Source organism: Eptatretus burgeri, chromosome 3 (assembly GCF_056783735.1).
Source record: "Eptatretus burgeri isolate ZD-2024b chromosome 3, Ebu_testis_v1, whole genome shotgun sequence".
In the NCBI taxonomy this organism is placed as follows: Eukaryota; Metazoa; Chordata; class Myxini; order Myxiniformes; family Myxinidae; genus Eptatretus; species Eptatretus burgeri.
Genome location: NC_140963.1, coordinates 29,167,818 through 29,184,805, shown reverse-complemented (window position 1 = coordinate 29,184,805; position 16,988 = coordinate 29,167,818). Strand labels below are relative to the sequence as shown.

The following is a 16,988-nucleotide window of genomic DNA, read 5'->3' as shown; positions in this document are numbered from 1 at the left end:
TGCTCAGCGTAGGCATTTTAGACAATGACAAGTTCAGCTCGATGGTTTTGGAAGCACAAAATTGATTTCCTCATTGATATTATTATGTGTGAGACAAATTCCAGACGTAATAAGATATACGGAGTTTGTCGAAGATGATATTTCGAGAACATGAATGCTAAGTCATAAAATTCAACCAGTCTCCTTCCTCAATGTCTTGGCAGTGCCTTGTCAAGTCTGTTGCTTGCTTCTCCTTCCTCACATCAAATGGCATCACTGCAAACTCTGCTCGATATACGGCAGGCTTCATCACCAGCCCACAACCTCTCTTGGGCCAACCAATTTGCAAGACTTGTCTCAATTTTTTTTTTAATTATTAAGCCCTTTGCACTCCACAAATTGAGAGTAACACATTTTTAATGATGATTCAATGGGTTGTTTTTTTCTTCAAGATATAAGGTTTGTTGTGCGACTGCCCAAACTCACACCTCACACACACACACACACACACACACACACACACACACACACAGACACACACACACACACACACACACACACACACACACACACACACACACACACACACACACACACACACACACATCTCTCACATTTTGACATACAGATTAATATGTGAGAAACAACACAGGAGGACTGTTGGGACAAGCCAAACACAACCACTGAGCTTGGGAGAAGTGCTGTCAATTCCCGGGGCTCTGGGAACAAGTTTCGCCAAAACAATGGTGCCACCTTTATCACCGCAATCAGTGGGGCATTTCCTATGGAGGAGTTTCCTGCTCTCCATGGATACCAACCCATGGGGATTGGCCGTGCTCTTATCCTTTTAAATGCTGAACAGTGAACACCAAGCAAGGAAGCAGCACGTACCATTTTTACAGTCTTTGCTGCAACTCGGCTGGGGTTTGCAGCCTCCTACACTCAGAGTGGAAGTTGCAACCATTACACCCCTGAGTCTGGTTTGCACTGATTTTTCTGTTTCTTTTTTGTTGCATCAGTGTCAGGTCCCATCAACTTGGGTTTGCCAGCTCGTGGAGCCTGTACTGTTGACTCAAGTGTTTCACGAACTACCTGGACAAGCCTGACATTCGACCGGAACATTTTATGGCAGGGAATTGTAAATCAAACGTCGTGCCGATAATAACTCGTCTGCTTTTCATCAAAAATTAGTCTCCCTGCAATTAATACCAACAGACATGCCCCCAACTTAACATCCCACTTGATAGACAACACACTTTTTGATGCGATGTTCCTCCTCGGAAACACCAGTCCGACAGTTTCTCGTCGTGTCGAGAATCAAACCCAAAGAGGACAGCTCAAAGGGAAGTTCTCGACTTCTGGACATCCTGTTGGAAATATTCAATAGTTTTCAGGTCTTCTTTAACCTGAAAACAATTAAATGAACTGTGAGCTCGTATGAGTTTATGCTTAATTATTTAGTTGTTTGATAAGAGAGAAGTTGAATTATGTTTTCAACATCTTTATTAATCCAGATTGTGTAAGAGCCCATAATCACTGATTTGGTGATGCTGGTTTTAATTGGACTCTGCTGCAGCCCCACCACATGAACTTACTGAGGAAGAAAAGCAGCAGATCATCCACTCTGACGAATTTATCGCATTCTTCGACCGCAGCATGAGTATAATGGAGCGTGCACTGGCTGAAGAAGAGGACATTTTCATTGATTACAGTGGTCGTGATGGAGATGAAAAGGACGGGTAATGCATGCTCATTGAAAAATATAAACTGGACATGAAATTATAGCTTAGGATTGCAGGACAACTCATGGGTAGCACAATTGCCTTTGTCTCGTCTAGCTTAGGCTTGATTCTTGCTTAGTCTGTGAAGGTGAGCATCAGTTTTTATCAGCGGAGAGGTAGAACATTAGATGGAATGAACACAATGTTGATCAAAGTATAACAACTGCCATGGGAAGCAAGGAAAGCTGACATGTCAGGCATTAGCCCTTCGTTCGAGGAAAAGAGGGTGAATCATTTGTCAGAGCAAAATATAATATTTTTTTTTCTGACAAAGGGGTTAAAGGGTGAAATTTCAGCTTTTCCTTGCATCCCATGGCAGTTTAACTTTCTTCGATCAACCTTTCTGTTGATTCCATCTGTTATTGTGATCATGTATGTCCTTCGTATAACATTTTGAACAACTCACCTAGTTGGTGATCAAGTACTGTCGGACCTCGCTATTCGTTGTTTATAAAATGTGACCTGCTTCGCCATTCGCGGCCCTGTGCTTCACGTATTCGTGGTTTTTATTTTTGCGTTTTTGTGCTTTTTTGTTTTTGTTTGCATGAGTGTTCGCAGTTTTTCACGGGATTTTTTATTATCCTTCATGAATCACAAACCGCTAGGAACCTATCCCCCCTTTTTCCATTGAACCAATGCCCCGCTATATGCTATTCATGGTTTTTATTTTTGCGTTTTTGTGTTTTATTTTTTTTGTTGTTTGCGTGCGTGTTCGCAGTTTTTCACGGGATTTTTTATTATCCTTCATGAATCACGAACCGCTAGGAACCTATCCCCCCTTTTTCCATTGAAACAATGCCCCACTATATGTTATTCGTGGTTTTTATTTTTGCGTTTTTGTGCTTTTTTGTTTTTGTTTGCGTGCGTGTTCGCAGTTTTTCACGGGATTTTTTTTATTATCCTTCATGAATCACGAACCGCCAGGAACCTATCCCCACTTTTTCCATTGAAACAATGCCCCGCTATATGCTATTCGTGGTTTTTATTTTTGCGTTTTTGTGTTTTGTTTTTGCTTTTGTTTGCGTGCGTGTTCGCAGTTTTTCACGGGATTTTTTTATTATCCTTCATGAATCACGAACCGCCAGGAACCTATCCCCCCTTTTTCCATTGAAACAATGCCCCGCTATATGCTATTCGTGGTTTTTATTTTTGCGTTTTTGTGTTTTTTTTATTGTTTGTGTGCGTGTTCGCAGTTTTTCACGGGATATTTTATTATCCTTCATGAGTCATGAACCGCCAGGAACCTGTCCCCCCTTTTTCCATTGAAACAATGCCCCGCTATATGCTATTCGTGGTTTTTATTTTTGCGTTTTTGTGTTTTTTTTTTGTTGTTTGCGTGCGTGTTCGCAGTTTTTCACGGGATTTTTTTTATTATCCTTCATGAATCACGAACCGCCAGGAACCTATCCCCACTTTTTCCATTGAAACAATGCCCCGCTATATGCTATTCGTGGTTTTTATTTTTGCGTTTTTGTGTTTTGTTTTTGCTTTTGTTTGCGTGCGTGTTCGCAGTTTTTCACGGGATTTTTTTTATTATCCTTCATGAATCACGAACCGCCAGGAACCTATCCCCCCTTTTTCCATTGAAACAATGCCCCGCTATATGCTATTCGTGGTTTTTATTTTTGCGTTTTTGTGCTTTTTTGTTTTTGTTTGCGTGCATGTTCGCAGTTTTTCACGGGATTTTTTTTATCATCCTTCATGAATCACTAACCGCCAGGAACCTATCCCCCCTTTTTCCATTGAAACAATGCCCCGCTATATGCTATTCGTGGTTTTTATTTTTGCGTTTTTGTGTTTTTTTTGTTGTTTGTGTGCGTGTTCGCAGTTTTTCACGGGATATTTTATTATCCTTCATGAGTCATGAACCGCCAGGAACCTGTCCCCCCTTTTTCCATTGAAACAATGCCCCGCTATATGCTATTCGTGGTTTTTATTTTTGCGTTTTTGTGTTTTTTTTTTGTTGTTTGCGTGCGTGTTCACAGTTTTTCACGGGATTTTTTATTATCCTTCATGAATCACGAACCGCCAGGAACCTATCCCCCCTTTTTCCATTGAAACAATGCCCCGCTATATGCTATTCGTGGTTTTTATTTTTGCGTTTTTGTGTTTTGTTTTTTTTGTTGTTTGCGTGCGTGTTCGCAGTTTTTCACGGGATTTTTTATTATCCTTCATGAATCACGAACCGCTAGGAACCTATCCCCCCTTTTTCCATTGAAACAATGCCCCGCTATATGCTATTCGTGGTTTTTATTTTTGTGTTTTTATGTTTTGTTTTGTTTTTGTTGTTTGCGTGCGTGTTCGCAGTTTTCAACGGGATTTTTTTTATTATCCTTCATGAATCACGAATCGCCAGGAACCTATCCCCCCTTTTTCTATTGAAACAATGCCCCGCTATATGCTATTCGTGGTTTATATTTTTGCGTTTTTGTGTTTTGTTTTTTTTTATTGTTGGCGTGCGTGTTCGCAGTTTTTCACGGGATATTTTATTATCCTTCATGAATCATGAACCGCCGGGAACCTATCTCCCCTTTTTCCATTGAAACAATGCCCCGCTATATGCTATTCGTGGTTTTTATTTTTGCGTTTTTGTGTTTTGTTTTTGTTTTTGTTTGCGTGCATGTTCGCAGTTTTTCACGGGATTTTTGATTATCTTTCATGAATCACGAACCGCGAGGAACCTATCCCCCCTTTTTCCATTGAAACAATGCCCCGCTATTTGCTATTCGTGGTTTTTATTTTTGCGTTTTTGTGTTTTTTTTTGTTGTTTGCGTGCGTGTTCGCAGTTTTTCACGGGATTTTTTTATTATCCTTCATGAATCACGAACCGCCAGGAACCTATTCCCCCTTTTTCCATTGAAACAATGCCCCGCTATATGATATTCGTGGTTTTTATTTTTGCGTTTTTGTGTTTTGTTTTTTTTGTTGTTTGCGTGCGTGTTCGCAGTTTTTCACGGGATTTTTTATTCTCCTTCATGAATCACGAACCGCCAGGAACCTATCCCCCCTTTTTCCATTGAAACAATGCCCCGCTATATGCTATTCGTGGTTTTTATTTTTGCGTTTTTGTGTGTTTTTTTTGTTGTTTGCGTGCGTGTTCGCAGTTTTTCACGGGATTTTTGATTATCCTTCATGAATCACGAACCGCGAGGAACCTATCCCCCCTTTTTCCATTGAAACAATGCCCCGCTATTTGCTAGTCGTGGTTTTTATTTTTGCGTTTTTGTGTTTTGTTTTTGTTTGCGTGCATATTCGCAGTTTTTCATGGGATTTTTGATTATCCTTCATGAATCACGAACCGCCAGGAACCTATACCCCTTTTTCCATTGAAACAATGCCCCGCTATATGCTATTCGTGGTTTTTATTTTTGCGTTTTTGTGTTTCGTTTTTTTTGTTGTTTGCGTGCGTGTTCGCAGTTTTTCACGGGATTTTTTATTATCCTTCATGAATCACGAACCGCTAGGAACCTATCCCCCCTTTTTCCATTGAAACAATGCCCTGCTATATGCTATTCGTGGTTTTTATTTTTGCGTTTTTGTGTTTTGTTTTTGTTTGCGTTCGTGTTCGCAGTTTTTCATGGGATTTTTTATTATCCTTCATGAATCACGAACCGCTAGGAACCTATCCCCCATTTTTTCCATTGAAACAATGCCCTGCTATATGCTATTCGTGGTTTTTATTTTTGCGTTTTTGTGTTTTTTTTTGTTGTTGTTTGCGTACGTGTTCGCAGTTTTTCACGGGATTTTTTATTATCCTTCATGAATCACGAACCGCCAGGAACCTATCCCCCCTTTTTCCATTGAAACAATGCCCCACTATATGCTATTCGTGGTTTTTGTTTTTGTGTTTTGTTTTTGTTTGCGTGCGTGTTCGCAGTTTTTCATGGGATTTTTTATTATCCTTAATGAATCATGAACCGCTAGGAACCTATCCCCCCTTTTTCCATTGAAACAATGCCCTGCTATATGCTATTCGTGGTTTTTATTTTTGCGTTTTTGTGTTTTGTTTTTGTTTGCGTTCGTGTTCGCAGTTTTTCATGGGATTTTTGATTATCCTTCATGAATCACGAACCGCTAGGAACCTATCCCCCCTTTTTCCATTGAAACAATGCCCCGCTATATGCTATTCGTGGTTTTATATTTTTGCGTTTTTGTGTTTTGTTTTTTTTGTTGTTTGCGTGCGTGTTCGCAGTTTTTCACGGGATTTTTTATTATCCTTCATAAATCATGAACCGCCAGGAACCTATCCCCCCTTTTTCCATTGAAACAATGCCCCGCTATATGCTATTCATGGCATTTTCCAGGAACGTAACCCCCGTGAACAGCGGGGTCTTACAGTGTTCACAAATTAAATGATTCACCAATGGAATCTGTTCATCACAAAGTATACATCCATACAATCGCACTGCGAGATATTTATTCTCATGAATGATCACAATACACAGGTGTGGCACTGCTAGGTGTGGCATTTGTAACTTCCTGTTCCTGAATTATTTTTTTTTGCTTGAATTTATTCCAAAAACCAGAGACTCAATCTGCACAGTAATAAAATCCCTGGTGGGAAATCGATTTAATTTCAACCAGAGAAGCTATTACCCATCCTGCTCAATGTCCTTTTTACCAGTTCATTCTGTGGAATTTCATCATTTTTGAATCGTTGTGAAAATTTCTTCTTGATGTAAGTTTGTTGCGTCAACTTGGCATTTAAAAAAAAAGTCTTTCTCTGTTTGTTTCTTTCTTTCATCGTCATTTAAAGTTCGTATGAGATCGTGGATTTGATGGTATAAGATTGTCTAGAATTTCATTTTGAGAGATTAAAAACAACATATTTCATATGCTCAGGGAAATGCAGGCTGGAGAGAAGCTCTCTTTGCACAGGAAGTTCTACAACGAGCGTTGGAACAAGTGTCGCGTGGTCACCTGCCTTGACTGGTCAATGCAGGTTAGAAGTGTCTGTAACACTGGCAGTCATTATTAAAGGTAGCTGGTTGACTTTCTGGCTCTGCTTGCTGTAACATTCTACATCAAGGCAATTTTAGCCATAAATTCGATTTATATCATGTTCACCTGAAACTGGAATTTCATAGAGGCCCACCACTCACCTCCCCTGACTTATTTTCATGCAAACAGCTTGATAAGCAACTTTCTGCATGACATTGCTGATGTTCTGTGCAGTACCCAGAGCTACTGTTATCCACGTATGGAAGCAATGAGGAGGCACCGCATGACCCAGATGGTGTGGCATTGGTGTGGAATATGAAATTCAAGAAGAGCACACCGGAGTATACCTTCCACTGCCAGGTGCTGCATTTTATTATTAACCTTGGATATACATAAAGGCTTGTTGGCCATCCATCCTGGGGATTGGTGTGTGCTGAAATTTGCAATAACCATGTAACATGATTTCTGAGCACCCTTGCTAAACATACCATGTTTCATAGTTTCTGGATTTATTTTATCTCAAAAGGAAGTGATGCCACACACAACCTGAATGACTCGGTAAGGAAATGGTATCATATTTTAAGTTTTACAAAATTATGGAGTTGTTTCTCATTTCTTGTCCTTGAAAGGAAACTACAAGGGGAAAACCATCATAAGCAAAATAATAAAACATGCAAAGCTAACTGATCATTATTTTTTTTTAATCGTGTTAATACTCAAGGTTGGTTGCATCCAGATACCTTGCGGAGATGGAGAACACATTCAAGAGTGATGTGTTAATCAAGCCTTCATTGTCCACCTGTATCAGTAACACATCTCACATTCAGGTGGTGTGCTCAAAGGGCAACTTGGCAACATGTATTTTGGTGTTTATTTTCAGTTTGGTATTCCAGCTCGAAATGAGACTGACCAGATAACAAAACTGTTTGAGCTACCATGATGTCTGTTTCACATTATCCCTTCCGAAGTGATGACACTTCTTCCCACTATTGGCGAGGGAGGGATTGGCTAGGGCTAGGGCAAAATAAGGATTGGCTAGGACAAAATGTTTTACAGGGTCATGCCTGATTCCAGACATAATCAGGATAGACATTGTTGATTTCATTCTGACGATGTGTGACAGAAATGGTACATCCATTCAGCTTGCAGCTGGAGAACATTCAAGCAGACTTTGTGGCTTAATGGTTAAAGCGTGAACTCTGAGTCTGGAATGTGGGAGGCTTGAACCTTGGCCAAGTAATACCAAAAACTTTCAAAATGGTACTTGTTGCTTCCTTGCCTGACACTTGACATTTACAAAGGATAGAGCATGGACAAACAACCATATGTTGTGAACTATAATGCAGGCTTTGATCGGCCTAATGGCATCCTGCCTTCAAGTTCCTTGTGAGGGAACTCGTATAATTAGCTCCGGTTATGTTATGTTACTCTTGAGGTTATGTTTTCACCTCGTTTATCTCTGTCTGGAAACAGGATGTCTCAAAAAGTTATTGACGGAATCTGATGAAACTTAGTGCACAGGTTGGCTGTGTGACGAGGATGAAATATTTAGATTTTGATGAAGATCCAGATGTGGATCCGGATGCTATAATTTTTAAGTGATTTTTTTTTACCATTGAGAGACAAGGCAAAAAACGATATACAGTATAGCATGATATCTCAAAAAGTTGTGGACGGATTCGATGAAACTTGGTGGATGTGTTGGGTGGGTGACAAGTACAAGTCGATTATATTGTTGCAGATTCGCGCCCACCGGCGTGCTGACGGCCACGTAACTCGAATCGCGGCACGTCGCCCACCGGACGGACAATCCAGTCGTGACCCTCTCGGACTAACGCCGGGAACCAGTCACGGGTGGACCTTTCGGTCTCACCGCGATCGAGCCAATCAGCCCCCGCGTGGGATAGGGTTGCTCGCCGACCCGACCTACCTAAGTACCCACGCGGAGGGTAGACCGGGCGATCGCACCTCGCCGCAGGTCGACTTCGGACACGGGCCACTTAAGCGACCCGTTCCGTACTATCAGAATAACCGAGCGGTGTTATCGTCGACCTCGACGGTTCGATTAATTATCGGGCGTATTCAGCCCACTACCAACCCTTTACGTGAAGCAAGATGAGGATTCAATGGGAGAAATGACGAAGCGGGAAACAGTTCAACACAAAGCACATTTATTCGCGATGAACGGAAAGCGCACATATACAATTCCACCAAAAGCACACAGAAAAGACACAATGCAATTTACACAAAAAGCAAATGTAAAAGAGAAGACACAATGCAGAGCTAATACCGACTACCGAGCACACGGCAACACTTATACAATTCTACCTCACAGACGGCGCCGACAACACATACCCAAAACCAAGGAAAAGAAATACCCTCAAGGATGAGGCGGGCCTGAGGCCGAGACCGGGTCGCGCCTACCCGTCTGGTGATGAGACGCGGAGCGGCGATGGCGCCCCAACCCCGCGGGCCTCGCGGGCAGTGTCTGGTAGGGGGTGGGAAAGGGGCCCCCTTGGTCGCACTATCTCAGCGCGGGGGGAAACAGGAGGGGGTTGCTGATGCTCGGGGTATAGAGGATCTTTATTATCCCTGGTGTGCGTCTCCACCTCGGCCAGGTCGCGCTGTCGGCCTCCCTCGGGTGCAGCTCCCTGCACGACGCGAGCACCCCCTCGACTGGTGTCGCCACCTTTCCACAGCTCGTCCCCTCCGTTCCGACTCCAACGCACACGACGAGCAGCTCCACCGCCCGCGAAGTCTTGACCCTCTGTTTCCGACTCTCCTACTCTCCGCCTCTGGACTCTCCGACTCTCCACTCTCCTGACTGACGAACACGGTCCTTTTATCCCCCCGTAGCTTCGCCTTTGACCCCCTCCCTTTGACCTTTCACCTCGCTCCCCATTGGCCCGAGAAAAAGTGGGCGTGAAGGCTTTTTGATCCACAAATTTGCATATATCGATCGTCCTGGAGGCGGGGCCAAATCGCCCCTCGCTCACCGATTGGACGGCAAAAAGTGGGCGTGTGTCGTTTTTGATCCGTTTTGAAGCACAAAATCCGTGATTTTGTACACGCTGTTCGACGCGCGCCCTGCACGAGTCCAACACCGGTACCCACAGCGGGGCAAGAACGGTGGCGATGCCTACGGTTGCGAGGTGTGACGTGAAGGTCGTGGGCGGTTGTGGTGAAGCGGCGTTGTGGTTGGTGGTTGATGTTGTGGTTGTGGTGGTAATCATGGCGGTTGGTCCAAAATAAAGATAGTAAAAGAAAAACGGCTATCCTGAAGAGTCGCAGCTCGCATAAATGACATGTATTCCCACTAGACAACGGGTTTGGGCCTAACTACACATGTACTTACCGAGATACCTCACCTAAGGGACCTGAATGGTGGTTTGCGAATTTGGTAACCACAACACTACCCCCTCCCCTTTTTACAGACTCGTCCCGAGTCGTCAAATTTTCGTGTGCCATCATGTGTAGTTTTCCCCTAGTACATTTTACCTACGGATCCCTGAGTGCGACATTCATGGTATTCGTGTCCCCAAAATAAATAACCTGAGGGCTGCGTAACTATCGAAACAAACTCACTCACACGGACGACTTAAATAAAATTGCCGGCGCTAAGACATACATGCCGGGGGCGCACTCATATTTACAGTACATCTTAACCTTAACTTACAAATTTTACACTAAACCATGGCCCAGGATCACTGAACTCTCCAAAAGAAAAGCAGTTAGCAGGGAGCCAGGCTGCTCGCATGCAGTCTCTGGCTCAAAACAATGCAGGTGACAGGGAACGTGGCTGGCTGCTCACACGCAGTCCAAGGCCTTCCCTTTTGAACTGAACGCAGTGAACCACAACGGTGCATGGGCTGCACAAACGCAGTCTCCGTGCCAGCTCAAGTGGCACACGCAATGAGCACAACGAATGGATGCATGAATGGATGGACGCAAAACACGGTGCACGGGCCGCCACTGCAGGCCCGTGTTGTAGCTGCCAACAGGGCAGTTCTTGCAGCTTGCAAACTGTTGCCTTGCGGATCCTGGCGCACATGGAAATGAACAGGGGGGGGGGGGGCAAAGCAAAAATTGAACGGGGCTGGTGAACGTGGGCAGTGGGCATGGCATGGCAAAGGTGCAGGCAACACAGCCCGCAGAAGAAGGCCGCTGCAGGCAAACTCAGCCAGCAGAACCAGGCCGGCACAGGCCTTGAAGAAAAACAGCCAGCAGATGAACTGGCCGGCACAGGCCTTGCAGAAAAACAGCCAGCCGGCAGACGATCCAGCCGGCACAGGCCTTGCAGCGAAGCAGCTGCAGATGAACTTGGCCGGCCTCCGCCTTGAAGCAAAACACGGCCAGCCGATGAAGTTGGCCAGCTCTTGCCGTTCAGTGGAGGTTGGTGGAGGGAGTGCGGTGGTGTTGGCCACTTGGAGGGCGGGCTCGGACCTACCTACCTGTCTCCCTCCCACCTATCGCCTTTGCCTGTCACTGTACATACCCACTCCCTTAATTTGTCAAACCCCAATTTAGCCCCAACTTAATTTTTTTTTTTGTTTTTATTTTTACTCCCCCACTATAAATCGTCCCCTAACCCCCTTTATCGTCCTTGTTCGGCTAACCTATTCTGTCACCTAGCCTACTCCCAACCCCTACGTTCCCTTCCCAGAGGGGAACAAGGGAGAGCTAACGTCCTGTGTCGAGGCCCAACGAAGCCTCAGAATGGCCTCCCCAGAGTTCGGCGATCTTTAACCAAAGTGGGTCCAGCGGCCCACAACGACAGCGAGGGGATGGATGGTGCGGAGGGGTACATCTCCTAATCTACCCTAACCATTTAACTGTTAAACTACCCCGGGGCTTTCAACAAGCGCCTCTCGCTTAAACTATTGGTTCTAACAACCCAAATTCCCGTCGCCTGTGTTGGTGTCCTCACAATTTCGGGCCTCGCCCCCCAATTTTCTCTCCGTGCCCTCACACGGTCTCCTGGCTGGGACACGTGGCTCCCTTCGGCAGGCACGACCCTCTGCCGAATCTCCCGCTATGTGACCCCGGGGCACTACACTGCCTCCGAGCCTACCAGCTCCCTAACACCGGGAGTGCCCCCATGGCACCTCCCCTGAAACGCACACGTGGCAGGCCGGCCTCCCGGGCCCCTTTCCGAGGGTCACCCGTGCCCACAACACTGCCCACGCGGCTAATGGCGCCCCGGGCCCCCGCACCAAGCAGGCGCACCCGTGCCCACTACTCTATCCCGGCCCCCCATGGGCCCATGGCCTACCGCGGCCGACCAGCCTGGTGCCCGGGGTACCCACTCAGCGATACTCACCTTTCGCAGCCACGCTCCCAAGCCCGTCAACAGGGCTCCTGCACCCCTCCAAACGGGTTTCGAGCCTACTTTCCCACCAACAGCAAAACGACCTCCATTTTTCAATTTGACTAACCCAGCTAACTCACTTTATACTGACCCCGGGGTCCCTTGGGCGGGAGTCACTCCTCCCCAATCACTCATCGCACCATGCATTCCCATTCACTCCATACACACAGACCCGCTGGCCTCACTCACTCACCATGCACTCACCTCACAACTCTCCAACTCTTCAACACACACACCGCTGAACTCTGCCATCCTTCTAACTACATCCCCTAACTAACTCGTGCTCCCACGTCGTCCCTTACACTATAGCACATTCCTTTTAACACTACGTAGCTAAGCTACGTCCCCTCTACACATCCAAAGTCTGTCTCTGTCTCCAAAATAATCCCATTTTATTTCCCAACCTAAATCTGGCTACAATCCCTCTAACTAATCCATTCCACGGACTCCATGAGGAATTACCCCTGCCCCATGAAGTCGGTCTAGCTAAGCTAACCCTTCCCCCTAACTAGTTTCCATCCTGTGCCCAGGTAAGGGGGTCTTCCACCCCTTGCCCAGGAATCCTGTGCACCCGAAAGTGAGGCTTACTGTTTCTTTTTTTTTTTTTTCATGCGCAGCACCTGCGCGGCAACTCAGAGCTCGCGCACTTTGCACCTGCCCGTGACGTCATGCAGCTGCACGTGTTCCTCGTCCCTCCTTGGACGGTACCATCCGGCAGAGATACCCCTCCTGCCGGATTCCAACCCCACGTGCAGCCATGACGTCACCGTGCGCATAAAAAAACACAAGCCCCATCGCTCGAGGGGTTCCCCACGCGAACACATGTGCTTTGCCCGTTGGAGCTTAACACACACGATCGCGTGGAGAACCCGTCCGGTCCAAATCCGTTTACCTGCCTAAACTTTGTCCGTCCGCGGGATCGGCAAATCCACCGCGTGCGTTTCCGGACCGGGACTTCACTCTCGCAAGCGAGCACGTGGCGGTCTCGTGCGTTGCACAGCACGGACCTCGTGCTCACTGCTGGGTGAACCCGGCACGGTCCCCGAAACAACTACAGCCGCTACTCGGCTTTCTCTCCTCTGTCGCCTTCGTCGTCGCCATTCAACCCACGCACACCTGCGTGTTACGACGCACACAGTCCACTCCATCAAACTCACACCGGGAGACGCGGCTGCGTGCTCCCGCATGCCAACCGACATCTCCCTCACATACCGCTCTCTCACGCACACGGTCTCCCTTGCACACAGCGACCTTGCACACGGCCGTTCACTCACGCGTGCGGGGGCACTCACCCGCGGTTCCTCACTCGCACTCCGTCCCTCATCCACACACGCGGGGGAACTCACCCGCGGTACCTCACTCATACACACGGCGACACTCACACACGCGGTCTCTTCCACACACGGTGCCTCACCCACACACGCGGGGGCACTAACCCGCGGTCCCTCACTCACACTCCGTGCCTCACTCACACACGGCGTGCTGGGAAGCACGTACTCCGACACCATCGCCACCACACCACTCACACACGGGGTCGCTTCCACACACGGTTCCGCACTCACACCTTGCACCACACACACAGGGACAACCACACTGGGGATTCGTGTCCCCACAAGGGTCTCCGGGGCCTCTATACCCCCCAAGCTCTCAGTGCACCTGTCCACAGCACTCCTCCCCTCGACCTCGCAAAGCACGACCGAACTCACCTGGTCGTGACTCGCCTCAAGGGGGCATACTCCCTCCCCTCGTTCCTGGAGGAGGCCATCCAGCTGCTCGCACTGGGTCTCTACCCAGTCCGCCAGCTCACCCCCATTATCCTCCACTACCTCCGTGTGTGTGTGTGCGTCACTTACCCCGTCTTTATCGTGTAGTCTTCCCTCTATCGTTCCCATCTCCTGTGTCTCTGCCAACTCTTCACCCTTTACCTCTCTTGTCTCAACTATTATTTCCGTTGTCGTCACCTCGTGTCTCGTCTCACACGTTTTGGTCTCCCCATTTAATTTTTCCCTTTTGGTCACCGTCGATTCCTCTGTCACGACCCTCCGCCCAACACGCCCCCCGATTTTTTTTTTACCCGCCTCCACCGCGGGCCTGTCAGCCGTTGCACCCCTTCCAGCTCGTTTGTTCCGACACGTGGAGTCGCCATTTTAAGCTCCCTGCTCACGGCCTTCATGCCCGCCTGCAGGCACCGGCCCATGTTCTGCGTCTCACCCCGGAACTTTTTCCTTTCTTCCTTCATCTTTGTTTCCATTTTAGTTTTCATGCGTTTTATTTCGCTTGTGAATGCATCTATTTTTTCGTTCATGTTCGCCAGCATGGTGAATAGCTGGGCTATGTCGGGTGCGCTTGAGTGAGCCGTTTTGGCAGGGGTTGGGGAAGGGTTTTGGTGGAGAGGGGGGGGAGGTGTCATACACCGCGGCCGCTGCCGCACCCACCTCGGGCCCTGGGTTCAGTTGGGCGAGTCCGTGTTCCTGCACAATCAACATTTCCTGCTCGGGGATTCCATCCTGGACCATGGACTCTACATTACTACACATATACATTTCTAATACCCCCGGCTCCCGTTCGCCTTGAGACGCCATCTTGCTTCTCGTGAAGGGTTAATTTGCTCGCTCGTAATTTGGAGGGAATCGGGGGTCGCTTCTCTCACCCCTGGACCGATTCCCGTGAATTTAGCCGGAGACAGGAGAGCCCGTTTTCCTGTTCTCTGATACCAGTGCCGAGAGGAGGGCGATGAATTTGTATCGCACGACCTGACACCAGTGTTGCAGTATTCCGCGCCCGCCGGCGTGCTGACGGCCACGTAACTCGAATCGCGGCACGTCGCCCACCGGACGGACAATCCAGTCGTGACCCTCTCGGACTAACGCCGGGAACCAGTCACGGGTGGACCTTTTGGTCTCACCGCGATCGAGCCAATCAGCCCCCAGCGTGGGATAGGGTTGCTCGCCGACCCGACCTACCTAAGTACCCACGCGGAGGGTAGACCGGGCGATCGCACCTCGCCGCAGGTCGACTTCGGACACGGGCCACTTAAGCGACCCGTTCCGTACTATCAGAATAACCGAGCGGTGTTATCGTCGACCTCGACGGTTCGATTAATTATCGGGCGTATTCAGCCCACTACCAACCCTTTACGTGAAGCAAGATGAGGATTCAATGGGAGAAATGACGAAGCGAAGCGGGAAACAGTTCAACACAAAGCACATTTATTCGCGATGAACGGAAAGCGCACATATACAATTCCACCAAAAGCACACAGAAAAGACACAATGCAATTTACACAAAAAGCAAATGTAAAAGAGAAGACACAATGCAGAGCTAATACCGACTACCGAGCACACGGCAACACTTATACAATTCTACCTCACAGACGGCGCCGACAACACATACCCAAAACCAAGGAAAAGAAATACCCTCAAGGATGAGGCGGGCCTGAGGCCGAGACCGGGTCGCGCCTACCCGTCTGGTGATGAGACGCGGAGCGGCGATGGCGCCCCCACCCCGCGGGCCTCGCGGGCAGTGTCTGGTAGGGGGTGGGGAAAGGGGCCCCTTGGTCGCACTATCTCAGCGCGGGGGGAAACAGGAGGGGGTTGCTGATGCTCGGGCATAGAGGATCTTTATTATCCCTGGTGTGCGTCTCCACCTCGGCCAGGTCGCGCTGTCGGCCTCCCCTCGGGTGCAGCTCCCTGCACGACGCGAGCACCCCCTCGACTGGTGTCGCCGCCTTTCCACAGCCTCGTCCCCTCCGGCTCCGACCCAACGCACACGACGAGCAGCTCCACCGCCCGCGAAGTCTTGACCCTCTGTTTCCGACTCTCCTACTCTCCGCCTCTGGACTCTCCGACTCTCCGACTCTCCACTCTCCACTCTCCACTCTCCTGACTGACGAACACGGTCCTTTTATCCCCCCCGTAGCTTCGCCTTTGACCCCCTCCCTTTGACCTTTCACCTCGCTCCCCATTGGCCCGAGAAAAAGTGGGCGTGAAGGCTTTTTTGATCCACAAATTTGCATATATCGATCGTCCTGGAGGCGGGGCCAAATCGCCCCTCGCTCACCGATTGGACGGCAAAAAGTGGGCGTGTGTCGTTTTTGATCCGTTTTTGAAGCACAAAATCCGTGATTTTGTACACGCTGTTCGACGCGCGCCCTGCACGAGTCCAACACCGGTACCCACAGCGGGGCAAGAACGGTGGCGATGCTACGGCTGCGAGGTGTGACGTGAAGGTCGTGGCGGTTGTGGTGAAGCGGCGTTGTGGTTGGTGGTTGATGTTGTGGTTGTGGTGGTAATCATGGCGGTTGGTCCAAAATAAAGATAGTAAAAGAAAAACGGCTATCCTGAAGAGTCGCAGCTCGCATAAATGACATGTATTCCCACTAGACAACGGGTTTGGGCCTAACTACACATGTACTTACCGAGATACCTCACCTAAGGGACCTGAATGGTGGTTTGCGAATTTGGTAACCACAACAATATTTTGGTTCAGGTCTGGATGCAGATCTGGCCTATCAGTGGGATTCCAAACATGAATTGGTCAACCTGGAGGAGGTATGCACTTGACCGAGTGCCATTCTTTCTTTCTCTTACTGGCATATACAACCTGTTGCTTCGCTGACAACAATATTAAGGGGGGGAGAGGGAGATAGGGAGAGAGAGGAGGGAGAGATGAGGGAGGGAGGGAGGGGGAGGGGATACAGAGGGAGGGCAGAGGGAGGAGGAGGGAGTGAGGAGGGTGAGGAAGGGGGCAGAGCGAGAAAAGGGAGGGGGTTGGGATAGTGATGCTTCCCAAAACATCATTATACACTCCAAGAGGGCGGGGGTGGGAAAGAGGAGCAGGGAAATGGAGGGGGAGGTAAGTGTGAGGGGAGGGGTTCTCGACATGCATTTGGCAGTGGGACTTGTGGAGAATGGGTGGGG

General features: G+C 48.3%; 1 protein-coding gene across 3 annotated transcripts in view; it reads left to right on the top strand.

Annotated features, from left to right (window-relative positions):
• LOC147029609 (cytoplasmic dynein 1 intermediate chain 1-like) overlaps window positions 1-16,988 on the top strand; it is a 98,382-nt gene that overhangs the window by 44,323 nt on the left and 37,071 nt on the right. For all 3 annotated transcript variants that reach the window (XM_085872754.1, XM_085872756.1, XM_085872753.1), the window contains exons 8-10: window positions 1,556-1,718; window positions 6,603-6,702; window positions 6,936-7,061. In XM_085872754.1, coding sequence (XP_085728880.1) covers window positions 1,556-1,718; window positions 6,603-6,702; window positions 6,936-7,061 — 389 coding nt within the window. The remainder of the gene's footprint in view (window positions 1-1,555; window positions 1,719-6,602; window positions 6,703-6,935; window positions 7,062-16,988) is intronic.